This window comes from Rhipicephalus sanguineus, chromosome 7 (genome assembly GCF_013339695.2).
Source record: "Rhipicephalus sanguineus isolate Rsan-2018 chromosome 7, BIME_Rsan_1.4, whole genome shotgun sequence".
In the NCBI taxonomy this organism is placed as follows: domain Eukaryota; kingdom Metazoa; phylum Arthropoda; class Arachnida; order Ixodida; family Ixodidae; genus Rhipicephalus; species Rhipicephalus sanguineus.
The window spans coordinates 11,573,412-11,587,853 of record NC_051182.1 but is presented as its reverse complement, the minus strand read 5'-3'; the positions used below and the strand labels follow the sequence as shown (position 1 = coordinate 11,587,853).

General features: G+C 45.0%; 1 protein-coding gene across 1 annotated transcript in view; it reads left to right on the top strand.

The window, feature by feature from the left end:
* Nucleotides 1-11,472, top strand: part of LOC119400581 (phenoloxidase-activating factor 2-like) — a 15,604-nt gene extending 4,132 nt beyond the window's left edge. The window contains exons 2-3 of the mRNA XM_049417725.1: nucleotides 7,752-7,915; nucleotides 11,258-11,472. Coding sequence (XP_049273682.1) covers nucleotides 7,752-7,915; nucleotides 11,258-11,422 — 329 coding nt within the window. The 3' untranslated portion in view covers nucleotides 11,423-11,472. The remainder of the gene's footprint in view (nucleotides 1-7,751; nucleotides 7,916-11,257) is intronic.
* The last annotated feature ends 2,970 nt before the right edge of the window (nucleotides 11,473-14,442 follow it).

The following is a 14,442-nucleotide window of genomic DNA, read 5'->3' as shown; positions in this document are numbered from 1 at the left end:
AAGGCTCGCTGGTCTTTTGATCAGCTGTGACGCCTTATCAAGGTAGACAGTGGCCTACGGCCAACACCATTTGTGCGCATGGCGCAGGCAGTTTTGGGAAATGTTTCCAGCCTTGAATTGAAGCCTCATTTCTTGTTCCTACAAAAATTCATACATGCAGTGCTGAGCACAGCACAGCTGACCTGAGCTAGCATGACAGTCTTGTGAGGATGGCCAGATCATCCACAGGCGAATTATTAGCAGATTAATGGTATTTGAGAACTTTCACGTGGATCAACAGTTAACCTCGAAGGAGTAACATTCGCTATCCGAGATATGATTCCTCAGGATCAACGGTTAATCCTGAGGGAGTAACATTTATTCTCCCAAGGATCATTTCGGGGTCAACCATTAGTCCTTACAGGGCACACTTGCTCCTTCAGGAACCATTTCCCAAAATCAACTATTAGTCCGTACAGGAGCAACCGTTAGTCCTTACAGGATTAACTTGCTCCTTGAGGAACCACTTCCCAAAATCAACTATTAGTCCTTACAGGAGCAACCGTTAGTCCTTACAGGAGTAACATTTGCTCCTTCAGGGACCATTTCTGAAAATCAACTGCTAGTCCTCACAGGAGTGACCGTTAGTCCTTACAGAAGCAACCGTTAGTCCTCTTTTCTTATTTATTTATTTGTAAAGCACTGCTAGCCTAAGAAGGCTGTAAGCAGGAGTGGGGATACAAAGATGAAGGAATACATGCATACTACGCAAAGAAAAGAAAAAAAAATAGCGGCATGCTACACACTGAGTACTCTTTGCAGCAATAATATTAACACTTAAATCGATAATCACGATACTGCGTAACTGCACTGTAACTGTTATATTCGAAGTATTTCTAATGCATAGTGCACATGGCATGAAACAATATGTGCATTTTGTCACATGTAAGGTGACCGATACTGAATTTATGTATCGTCGAAAGAAAAAACCTAAAAAAACATACAGATAGAAATATACAAATGGACTTTGACAAAAAGAATCAGTAGATTCAAATATTTAAACAGTCGTTAAATGAGCCTTAAGTGTCAGAGTGAAATCTGCTGTGGTCGTGCGTTCCACGACAACGGCTGGGAGCTCATTCCATTCCCTTACCGCTCGTGGGAAAAATATTTTCTGAAATTCCTTTGTTCGGCAGTTACAGTCCCGTAGTTTTTTAAATTATCAGAGCGTGTGATTCGCTTATTTACAGGGTGAATGAAATGGTCCTTTTCTATTCCTATTTTATTGTGAGAAATCTTGTATAGGTACACGAGTCCTTCTGTTTGACGCCGGATTTCCAGGGGTTCCAGTTCAGCCCTTACAACTAGCATACTTGCTCATGTGCGCCAGCTGTACATATTAAAATAAAGCGTACCGATTTATGCTTTCCAATGGGGCAATGTTTTTATTTCGTATGCGGGTCCCATACTACGCATGCGTATTCGATGATTGGTCGGATAAACGTTTTATAAGCTAATAGCTTAATATCTTGCGGAGCTTGGCGCAAAGTTTGTCTTAAGTATCCTAGTTTACTTATTGCTTTTTTCTTTATGTAAGACAAGTGCTCATTCCACCGAAGATCGGATGAGAGTATGATACTTAGATATTTGAAAGATTTTGCTTCTGACAAGACGTTTTCATTTAAGCAGTAGCTAAGTTGTAGTGGTGAATGTTTTCTAGTTATCCTCATGAGAACTGTCTTTTGGAGGTTAATTTTCATCTGACAGGTTTCGCACCATTTGTCAACGTGTCGAAGAGGTTCTTTGAGTTGGACGTGGTCGTGAAGGTTGTCAATTCGGTGATAAATTACGCAGTCATTTGCGAATAGCTTAATTTTGACAGACACTGCATTAACTATATCATTTAAAAATATTAGGAAAAATAACGGCCCCAACACCGACCCTTGTGGAACGCCCGACCTGACAGCTGCCGGAGTTGAGCAAACGTTTTCAATTGATACGCATTGCTGTCTGTGGCGCAAGTAGGCCTCTGTCCATGACACTAATGCAGTATTCCTTAGTATTGTCCTAAGCTTTAATAACAGTTTTGAATACGAAACACAGTAAAACGCTTTTTGGAAGTCCAAGAAAATCACGTCTATTTGAGAGTGAGCATCAATAGCAGCAGCAAAATCATGGACGGTTTCAAGTAGTGCCGTCACTGTTGATTTGCCTTTGCGAAAACCATGTTGCCCATTATGAATTAGGTTGTTCTTTTCAAGAAAATGACGATATATGCGTGAAAATTATTGTTCCAGTATCTTTGAACGAGAGCAGAGTAGGGAGATTGGCCTATAACAAGCTGCTTGGAGCGAGTCGCCACCTTGAGGTATCGGAATAATTTTACTGTACTTCCATTCTGTGCATAGGCAAAAATCAGATGTATGCATTAAGGGTCAAGGAAAGCAAGGTTACAACCAATATGGATAGAATAGTTGAGGTAGCGGAAGAGTTCTACAGAGATCTGTACAGCAGCCGAGACAGTCAGGATGATAACGTAAGAAGCATTAATAGCCCAGAGGAATCTGACATCCCAGCAGTATTGACAGGATAAGTAAAGAAAGCCCTAAAGAGAATGCAAAGAGGCAAATCCGCTGGCTGAGATAACATCAGACCTGTTGAAAGTCGGTGGAGAGATTATGTTAGAAAAACTGGCCACCCCGTATACGAAGTGTCTCTGCCGGAGACACATTTTGCCGGAGCCGTGTGAAGAAAGTTTTTCAATGTCACGTTGAATTAGTAGTCTTTAGCTTCAGCGATACTCTGCCTAGGGCCAAACGTATGGCGCACAATTTCGATGCATTCGCAGGAGAGGGCGTTGCCGGCACGCTTTAGATGCGAAGCATCTTATAGCGGCGGCATGTCCCGCGGCGTCATCGGCGTCCGCACTCACACTGCGCATGCACAACTCTCCTCCTTCCCTCTCTCCAACAGCTGCGCGTTACTCTCTCCACTTCTCTCCTACACGATACGGGTTGAAAGCGCAAAAGACGAAGACAGAGAAGAGGCTTGACACACACGAGCGCTCTCCTACCACCTGCTTGCGCTTCTCCTGCGTTTTCGCTTCTGCTCTCGCGGTGCATGCGCTACTCTCCTCCTCTAGCCTCCTCTCCTTCATGTGTGAATATAAAGCGGGTAGAGCGTTGCGCGCGTTCAGCTCGGCGCTTGCTTCGGTTCACTCCGCTTGACTCCGTTTATGCTTCCGATGAAGTGTGATGGAAGCAACAGTCCCGTCAGTTAGTGGGTTGGCGCAAGCAAGCATCAGCATCAGCCCACAAACTAACACCAACGCTACGTCCACTGAAGACAAAGCTGCGCAGCGAAGGGCTCACGACGCTGAGCGCAAACGCTTGAAGCGAGCTGCGGACCCTGAGCTTCATCACCTCAAGTACTAGACGTTGTTCAATAAAGACCTTCGTTAACCGTTTCACCTTCATCTACGCAATTAAAAGCAACGGAACCCCCCCCCCCCCCAATGCTTCGCATCACCTCAGGGTTCCCTTCGGGAAGATGCGGTTTAGATGCGAAACACCTTATGGCGGAGTTCAAACCGGTGGCGGTGGTGGTGTGCGGCGTGACCACCCTTACTGCGCATGTGCAAGCCCTCTCTACTCCCCCTCCCCACTCACCGCCTCTCCCTTTCCTCTTCCCCTCTCCACTCATCCTCTTCACTTCCCCTCTTCCTCTCCACTCCTCCTCTGAAATGCGGTCTCGACACGCCGAAATTCTCTCCTGCGCAACGCCGCGATGACGCCAACGCATGTGCGTCCCCTCTCCCTCTCTCTCCTCTCCTACGCTGCCCCCCTCTGGCGCGCCTTTCGACCGCGCTGTCAGCTCTCCCTGTGAGAATTAAAGGGGTCATGAAGCACGCCTTGGTCTTGTTAAAAAAACACAACCTGCGGAAAGCTGACACGGCTATAGGCCTGACTGGCTGCCCAGGCGGCGCTGCGAAAACGGTGCTAAAAAGCGCCCCCTACGACAAGTTCTTTGGTTTCGTGTAGTCAGACAGGCGGCCGCATGCAGCACTAAGCTCAGATGCGCAATGGAGCCGCCGCTGTCGGTTTGTGCTGCGCTTTGGATCCCGGCCAATTTCTGGCGTGGCTGAGTTCTTCAGGCCAAGCATCTGCGTAAACGCAAGAAGCTCGTCACGTCAAGTACGTTTACGACGTGCAGGAGATTGAAGGAACCATTTCGGCGCGCTGCAACTCGCAAGTGCAGCGAATCTCATACGACGTTGAACTCGAGTTAAGTTTTAAGAGGCATGCTCGCGCGATTAACGACAGTGCATAAACGAAAAAGATTGCTGTTAAGAAAGCCGACATGATTTGCATTACACGACGAAACGGAATCAAGAAAGGTGCAGTGACGAAGGCTAGCCGTCGGCGGCCCGAATGAGCGCATTCGCGTCGTGTGCCGTTTTTCTGCCGCATTCGTAGATGGAAAATGATCATCATCATGAACTGGGACGCGCTCAGTCACCGCCCAAGCACTCTGTACAGATGGCTAACAAGAGAAGCTGAAACTTGCGGCCCCTAATCGCTGTTTGTCGCCCTTGTAATTCCTCGTTAATTTTCAGTGGATCAGTGTGGTGAGTGCTAGGAATTGCCCAATCTCTGCGGCACATACTCACCATAGGAGTTTTACAGCAGAGCTGCTAAGGTCGAGGCGTGAAAAGTATCAGAGGAGAGAGAACGACTACAGAGAGAGAGAAGGGGAAGAAAGACGGAAAAAGATAGAAAGACAAAGAAACAAACAGACACAGAGCGAAAGGGATAGAAAGACACATACTACAAAAAAATAAGATAAAAGGAGAGCAAGCACAGTAATGTAGAGTATAGTATAGCAAGGGGTGGGAAAGAGAGAGGTGAGAGGTTAAAAGCCTAGCCAAGGCAGGGCCAGCTAGGTGACCACCAGCCCTGCCGTGACCCAGTCTTGCACGACCAGTGGCGTACCAACGCGTTCGCGAGTGGGGGGGCTGGTGTCGCTCACTCTTTCCGCCGTTGATATATATATATATATATATATATATATACATATATATATATATATATATATATATAATTTTATTTCATTTGATTTTTTAGATTCATAGAGCTGATCAGATGACTTGCTTTTCAGAACTGTTTGTTTTAAATAAAGGAAGACTGCACAAACAGATTGTGCAGGCTGGGCCGCCCTGTACTGCGACAACACTGCAGTGTTTAATAACATTTTGGAAATATTACCGTGTAGTTTAAAAAGTACACCCGAATGTAATCTGATCATCTGAGCATTGGCGTTGTAGATACGGTGAGTATGAAGAACCTGCTATGATTCTAGTACCTTAAATTCTCACTCATTAAACAAAACATGTGACTGACAAAGCAAGGTACTTCGCAGAAGTCTTCTGGATAAGCCGAGTGCCAATTTCTTTACTGTTAGAGCCGTCTAATTTAAAGTCTTTCTTAAGAAGAAGACCAAGTTCAGTCAATTATTACTTAAGGCAACCACATTGAGCTGGTTATGTATAGTTGTGAGATATAAATGACTACGAATTTATATACTAGGTGTCGTTCCTTGCCCTCCTACTTTTACCAGCTTTGGGGGGGGGTGGGCGAAAAAGCGGTGAAGTGGCCCTGTACTCCTCCCCTCTGGTGCCTTCCAAGTAAATAGCCTACGTTAACTGTGTAAGCTCAATTTTTCTAGTTAAAAAATGTGGGCAATTATAACGTTAAACTACCCCGCACTGTTTCCTTCCTTATAGGTCGTTAGCTGTTAATGACTGGTCGAAATTTTCTGGGTCATGCTCACGGCACCTGCTCGTAAAACGACGCAACAAATGACGCGTAAGTGATCCACCGCGTAATTACGACATACGCATGACTGCGTAAAAATAATAATAATAATAATGAACTATTTTCTATACGGCGTATTGTTTGTCATTGGTTCTTCGCTATTCGTCAAAAATCTTCAATGTGCCATAAAATGACCTCCTTGCTACGCGACGTCACAAGTCTGCGAAAACTCGCCGCGTTAAAATGAAGTGTGCACAGTAAGCAGCACATTATTATGCTGAACAATAACTCATTTTTTTCGGAATAGCCAGAGAGTGTCTCTTTCTGAACGTAATTAAAGAAGGCTGCCTGCCAATCACATTGGCAGCGGCTGCTTATAACAGCGGGCGACATGAATTCATATGCGCATGATAGATACTTTCAGACGTAGTATAACGATGTTGAGCTGTTATACAACTCTCTGTGAACTCATTGTTGCTGACAAAGAGTTAGAGAAATCAACATTATTAAGAACCGACGCAATCCTTTGCTGGTAGGCAGCCTTCTTAGTCCAGAAAACCGTGGACGCTGATCATCTCCCTGGTGAGGTAGATCAAGTAACAGGGCAAACTTGAAAGCTGGGCTTCTCAATGTGCTCGAGTCCACTGCCTTGTTACAAGCCGCCACGATCGCTGCAGGCTACCGTATGATAAGCCAAGTGAAGCAGGCTAATCGGAGGCTAAAGTGGGAATCTATTTTAGCTGTCCTGGCTAGGCACAACTAAAATACTGGACACTTCTGCACACTCATCAACTCACAGCAGCTTGAATATCGAGCAGTGGCGATGCTATTCGTTTTCAAAGAAGGAAACTGAATTTCCTCAAAAAGGAGAGCGTTTGATCGGACTATAAGACGTATACTGGTTCCCGCCCATATTTGCGTCGCGGATTACTTAAATTTCAGGCCAGGCAGAACAAAATAAAATCAAGACAGATAGCTCTAATGTTATAGAGCCCCTGTTGAGCGATAGCCTACTCTGGATTCTCGAGCGCAAGACGCACAAGCGTGGAATAGGCAGCCCGCACCGCAGGTAGCCTACAGTGCTTGGTCATGATACACGGAGGACAGTCGTCACAGAAGAATCGTAGGACAAATTTTATAACAAGATTATGTTATTGCTGCGTTCAAGTAAAACATTGCCTGACTTGTTAGTTTCTCAGTCCGTAGCCGACAATAATCACTGTCTAAAGTGGAGGGGGCACCGCCCCCCCAACATTTCTCAGTGGGATGGCTAGCGCCCCCCTTCCCCCCCCCCCCCCCCCCGGTAGATACGCCTATGTGCGCGACTTAGTGCAAGTTGCGCTAAGTTGTTTGTGTCTAAAAAGACGGAATTGTCGTCAAAGCAATGTGACGAACTGACGTAAGGCAAACCCAATTTCGTGCAACTAGCTACATACTGTCGCAGTAGAAGTGCCGCTCGACCATCTGCTTCGTTCATCACGCGGAACATTCTTTCGTATACTGTGATTTCAGGAGAACCTTCTACGCAGCACGTACAGAGCAATGGAAAACAGAATCGGGAGTGGAACGAGCCACGTGACGTATTAAATACTGGCGAAGACATTCCTCTGTTGAGTTGCTTGTTCCACTTTGTTATGCACTAGCGAGCCAAGTGCAGTGCCCTGCTGCCGTATCGCACGTTCTCAAAATGACCTATGATGTTCTCTGTGGCTTCTGCTCCCATTATCATATTGGGAAAGTTGTCTAATCTATAGTAAATAATTATGTGGTTCCGAGAGATGAAACCAAGTATTTCTCCAAATTGTGGCGAATAATATTACCTCGCTACTATCCAACCACGTGGCGCTTGAACATTTTTTTCAAGTTTGGGGCAATTTTTGTGAGGCGCCACATACGCGAACAAGTGCACTTTTTGTCCGTATATTGAGCGGTCAGTGACATGACGCTCATTGGTTACAGGCCAACAAGGCGAGTACCAACACATACTGAAGAAGGTCGACGTGCCCGTAGTGAGCCACGATGAGTGCCAGCAGCGACTACGCAGGACGCGCCTCGGGCCCTACTACCAGCTGCACCCGGGCTTCGTCTGCGCCGGTGGGGAGCCCGGGAAGGACGCTTGCACGGTACGGCTGAATGCGGTCTCTGCACGAGTGCGATTTCCCGTAAGTTATGCGACGCAAAGCGCCAGCCAGCATGCCGATGTTGTCTGCGACCAGTGCGTCGTAAGAGCGGAAATTGTCAGCATATACCCACCATTTGCTGGGATATTGTAGCTGTAGACACTGGATTTTCATGTCCAACGTATGGAGCAATTTGGGAAGTTATTCTGAAAGTTCAAAACAACGGTCTGGTCATCCCGTTGGTAGAGCTGCGCAACACGCCCATTTCCAAGCCTTCGCCCGACGCCAGAAAACAAGCACACCCGGCCCGGTTTGAAAATACAGAATCTACGGCTCAGCTCGACATTATGAGGGTGTTATTGCATGGACAAAGTAATTTTTTCTCGTTGAAATGACACTTTACTTAACGCTTCCAAGTATAGCATTGCTAGCTGACGTTTATTTTGGGGGGCAGGCTGTCCTGGATCATTCGCACTCTCACTCCAGAAAATAAATAGGCTGTTTTACATGGGAGCTTCACGACTTCTGTCAAATTAAACCGAAGCACAGCTATTTACCCGCTCGGGCACGGAAAGATGACAAAGGATGCAGCGGTAGCACCGCTAATGGTTATTTAGTTCACACGAATGTAAAAAATGGCGCGTCCTATCGCATTCCTTACCTGCCCCATTCATGAAACAACAGCAACGCGTTAGGACGGAGAATGGCATTATTCTGGCACACAAGAGTAGTTACAAAATGTCATTTAGCATTTGTCACGTTTCATTTCGATGTGCATCACTTGGAAACGAATCTATTGCAACAGAATTCACTTACGTTCACGGTGTCAGAAAGCAAACTGGCGCGGGTCGTAAGTAGGATACTCCAAAAGCAGGAAAAGCGCTACTTGCTGTTGCTCCTAAGTCTCTTAAGCGCCGACGAGCCATGCTGAATAATAAAATCCGGAAGAACCCACATACTGTGGGAATCAATGTAATGCGAAGCTGTCAGAGAGGTGCTGCTTACACCGCATTGTTTCGCTTTGAAACAAATCAAGTCATCCATGTCATGACATGTCGTTCAGGATCGTATATTTCTCATGCATGTACGCATGTATATTCTGCATATACCAAGCTTACATTTATACAAATCACGAAATACATGACATGCATATCATGACTTTCCTATTACAACCTGTCCTTTATGCTCGTCATGTACTCATGTCATGTTATACCAATTTTGGCGTATACCATGTTAACGAAAGGGCCACAAAAGCACCAAGACCGTGTCACGTAAATCATGACGTTTAGACATGCATGTCATGATTGTCGTGTTACGACCTGCCATCTATGCTACCATAGACTCATGCCATGTCATACCAATTATTTTGAAACCAAGCTAATCAGAAAGTCGCGAAAGCACCAAGGCTACATCATGAAAATGACGTACATGACATGTATGTCATAATTTTATTTAGGACGTGTCATTTATGTTTTTCGTACACATCATGCCATACTATTTGTTATGTACGATTTGTATTAGACATGCGCGTCATGACTGTCATGTTACGACTTGTCATCTAATGTCCTCATACAATCAATGTCATGTCATAGCAATTTTGGTATGTACCAACTTTTTCAGACCACCGCGAGAGCACGAAGTCGTAGGCGGATAGCCTTAAAGATAGATAGATACGCTCATAGAGGCTACAGTTCGCTAATAAATGCGCCGCGTTTAAAGAAATATGTGCATACACCGTGGATAATACAGGCAGAGCGCATAAGCGTCCGTCACGAGCGTACTAAAGGCTTCATTGCTAAAATGCATGCGGATGAAAGTGCATCACCGAGAATATTCCTGCTGCTTAAATTAAGGATCAGTAACGCTAAGGGCGGTGCAGAAAACAAACATAGCCAACGTCCCTGAATCATTTAAGGGCTTGCCTGAAACACTCCGCTCTTCCACAAGCCCACATGATAATAAAACAAACACGCGAATTACTTGCAGGAGAAAAAGTTGTCTTCTCGACTTCAGCGTATTCATCAAACCGGTATAATGTCAGTCCCCCTCTTTTTTCCGAGGCGCAAGTTTCCAATCCACGACTTTCTCTGTTGCGTGCCGTCCGCTTCTTTCGGGAACGATGTGTTGTTTGCACCGCGATGACCCGCATTTGGGTAGACTACTGGAGCCTTTAGGCATTAGCCCGCACAAACGCTTGAGCGTCGCCTTCAAGAATAGAACACAATAGCGTAATCGGGCTCCAGTGCGCATCGCCTTCTCCACTGCGAGCCGGGCTTCCGTTCTCGGTGTTGAGGCCCGTGTGCTTAGATTTAGGTGCACGTTAAAGAGCCCCATGTGGTGGCAATTTCCGGAGCCCTCCACTACGGCGTCCCTCATAATCATATCGTGGTTTTGGGACGTTAAAACCCACATTATTATATTATTATTATTATTATTATTATTATTATTATTATTATTATTATTATTATTATATTATTATTATTATTATTATTAGCGGTTCTCCGTGCATGCCTCAACCGTGCCTCAAGGACAAAAATAAAGTTATGTCTCTCTCAAGGGAAGGAACGTCTGTGCGCGTAACATTGGCCGTTTCAAACTATCCTAGAATACCTACTGCAAGTACAGTTGCGTAGTGCCCACTACGATATCATTCTTCCTTTTGCGAATCAGCGAGGGGTCCCACTACGCGTCCGTAAGGCAACATGCGAACTTACGCAGCTGCTCACTTTGTTGATGCTTCTGCATATGATGATGATTAAATATACCTGAGCGCTTTGTAATGGGTGGGCCTTTAAAACACCCACTCGTTGCGCCATTCACATGTCTTGACGCCTGGTGCGATTCTATGTTTCTGCCACGCAGTATTACATGCGTTGAGGAGGCTTCTTCCGTTGAATGACATTCATTGAACGGTATTCTTTTTTTTTTTCGAACCAGTTTCAAGCAATAGCAGGCTCTGTGGTAGAACACCTGCTTGCCACGCAGTCTGCCTGGGCTCGATTATCTCTCAAACCCAAGATTTTTATTATTTGTTTTGTTTGCATCTTTCTCGATTTTTCGGTCACGGACAAAATGATGATTTTTCGCTCACAACCAACGACGCCGACACCGACGCCGGCATCTCTGCGAAACGAGCTCTTTAGCCGTTAATATATATTCTGCTTAGTGCTATCCAGTGAGACAGTTGTGAACTGGGCGCTTAAGACTTTCGACGTTTTTGAGCGTCTGTCATTTTCAGAAAAATTTCACGGTCTATTCCATATTAGGCAGCTGCTAGAGTACTTTGAAACACACACAAAAACAATGCACGTAATAACAATCCTCCGACATCTTCTTGACTCGCAGGGCGACGGAGGCAGTCCACTGGTGTGCGAGTACAACGGTCTGTGGAAGGCCGTCGGACTCGTCTCTTGGGGCATTGGATGCGGACAGGCTGGCGTGCCGGGGGTCTACGTGAACCTGGCTCAGTACCGCGATTGGATAGACAGCGTCATCACCGGCCTCGGATAAGGACGCACGCGTGATGCGCTCGATGCAGCCGTCCGCGCACGCTTCGCACGGTAGCTGCATGGGCTTCGACTGTGTTCCAAGCATTTCGAGCTGCTTGATTTCCTGAAAGGTGGCAAAGCATTTTCGGACATCAAGATACCTTCAACATGCGTAGAGTTGGAAGCCGTGTGGATGAGCTCTCCGATACGAAGTCGAGAAAAGCACGCAATACTGTCGCGTATGGACTGGCATCACAGACAGAAGAGCCTGACATCCATGTCTCGTGTCACATCACATAATAATGCTGTAACTAGATCAGGCGTTGGTAAAGGCACAGCTAGAATGCGCCAGGTGCAGAAAATTTGTACCGCCACGGTGGCGGCCGTAAATGAGCGAGGCATCTATATACAGAGACGGTTTCGGAAGCCATAAGTCATTTCACAAGCTTATGAGACAGCGCCCACATAAGAAAGATTAAGAATGTCAAAAACAGCCTCCAATGGTGACAAATTCCAAAGATGCTTTCATAGGACGTACTTCAGGCTGGGACCACCATGAAATTCGTGCGAAGAGTGACGTTGAATGAGAAACGACGGCGACATGCTGGCATTCCTCTCATATCTGTTGCTTTTTCCCTGCTGATGGCCGTTGTTAAGCACACACATTTATCCGAAAACAATCAGGGATTACTTTCTTTTCTTTCTATGAACAAAGAGTGGCAATACTATAATTAAGCGTGAGACATTTCAGGAATTGATACCATTCTTGTATAACAGAAGTGCAAAAAGGAGTAGGACAAGAAAGCGCACAACACACAAGTGTCCTTGTCCTCTTTGCGCTTCTCGTATACAAGAATGAATGAGTGCCCACTAGCTCAACTTTCTGCTTTGCCTAACTGATAGCAGTTGTCGACTTTGTGAATGCAACTTCTAACAGAATAGAAACTATGACGATGATGCTTCCATAGCGTGACTGCCGTCCAACAAAACCTTTTTTTTTCTGTAGTTTCGCTATCGCATGACAACGGCAAAACATTTATTTGCAAGTGGTGTGCTTTAGTTTAACCTCAATAACGGCGTCCGCTTGCACTGATTCTGTTCAATGAGTACCGCAGTGTAGTAGCATTCATTAATATTCGTATCTGAACAGCAATTTCAACGAGCAAGCCGTTTCCAAACCACGGTAGCAGGGGCGAGACTTTCTAGATACGCAGACCAATTGCAGCTTAAATTCTGCTTAGTCTATTCACACTGTGCTATCACACTGTGCAAAAAATAGAGGTTAAGCGTCGTCAATACACGCATAGTTTATATTTATTTAGGGTTGAGGGAAGACAACAAGAAAGTGTGATCGTAGTTTGTTTGTGGGCGCGGAAGTGCCCAATGCTCAGTGTCTAGGCGAGAACATTGGTTGGTTTTTCAGTTCACAATGTTCCTTATATGAGTCAATCCCTTAATTGCGTCGCGTTTGAAACAACACATAAGTTTATACACGTATAGGTGGTCAACTCGGGTAGTTTTAGATTTCAGAAATTGATCACGCGTATGTCTAACTTAGGTTAGGTCAGCAGTAGCCCGTAAGCCTTGCTTTTTCTGTGTAACTAGATTACCTAATGGACTTTCTGCACTATTAAACAACATGACATGACAACAGCGCAGGTGCGAGGCAAATAGTGCGCTATAAACCACGAGATCCTGTGATATTGGTAGCAATCTCTGGCATCTGCGCAACATACCTAAAGCTTTGCAGAGTTCATGTTTTAAATAATCAGTATGGTGTTCCCATATCATCACATATGAAAAATAACACCAAAGGTTTTAGCTGACCTTAGATTTAATTTAATTGTCGATCTTACGATTGATATTCAGATGGTATAACAATAGCGAACATGCTATGTTCAGGAATCATTCTTTCATGCAAAAGATGTGCATTATTTATTAAATATGTTTGCCACTTCATGTGTACTTCCTGATTTACAGCTTCGCAGCCTGATGGTTTCCTTACAGTCACCCGCCAAGTTTGCCCATGATGTTGCCTCTTTGCATTGTTCTCACCCGTGCATGTGTTGAGCGAATCTCATTCATTCATTCATTCATTCATTCATTCATTCATTCATTCATTCATTTCATTTCATTTCATTTCATTTATTCGTTCGTTGATTCGTTCATTAATTTTATTTTTTTCTTCGTCAAAAAGGAAAGAATATGACTAACACCGCAGCTGCGACTTTACAAAGGTCCTAAATGAATGCGTGAATTTCTTGAGTTCTTTTTTCATTACACCTTAATGCGGCAGCAGAAATCGGAAGCGTAAGCTGCAATCGATTATGAGCCATGCGATCTACCATGATATGTCTATTGAAGTCATCGAACTTCAGTGCGCGCAGCTTATTCGCAGACTCGTGAAAGGCTTCAAAATAGCATGGTGAGCAATGCCACAAGTAAGCGGTAGCCGTAATACCGCGGCAATAGAGACCAAGTTTACGCATTGTGAAGTCTGTAGGACACGCATCTATTTCTCTATATTCACTCGAGTGAATGAGCAAAGAGTGTTTTGTTTCGTTTTCTAATGCAATTTTTACAGTGAGCACTCCATGTGAGTTCATGTGACGTCAGCACATCTTTCTTCACCCAAAACAGCGCACTTTAAACGCGCCATGTTTTCAGAAATATTTGCTGGTAGCATGTTATCCTCAGCTTCGTAAAATACCTGCATTTGTGCGTTGACGGAAATTCTTCTTAAGTGCACCTTCCGATTAAATGTGCTGTTTCAAAAAAACGTTACGAGGCCTTTGTGGACTGCGCATGTATGCACCTTATAGCACACTGGCTGTGGCTTGTCTTTCCGCTGGGCGTTAAGTAAAGCGCATTGTACTCGAGACGAAAAAAAAATTATGTTGTGATTGTCTTGCTGTCATTGTGTATGTATGAGTAATTCTCTTTACGAGTGCCCCTAAGATCGATGTAATGACATATTAAAAGAAAAAAAGCTGCGCGAAAAAACACGTACACAAGTAAGGGCACGGGGATGCTATAGGAGGG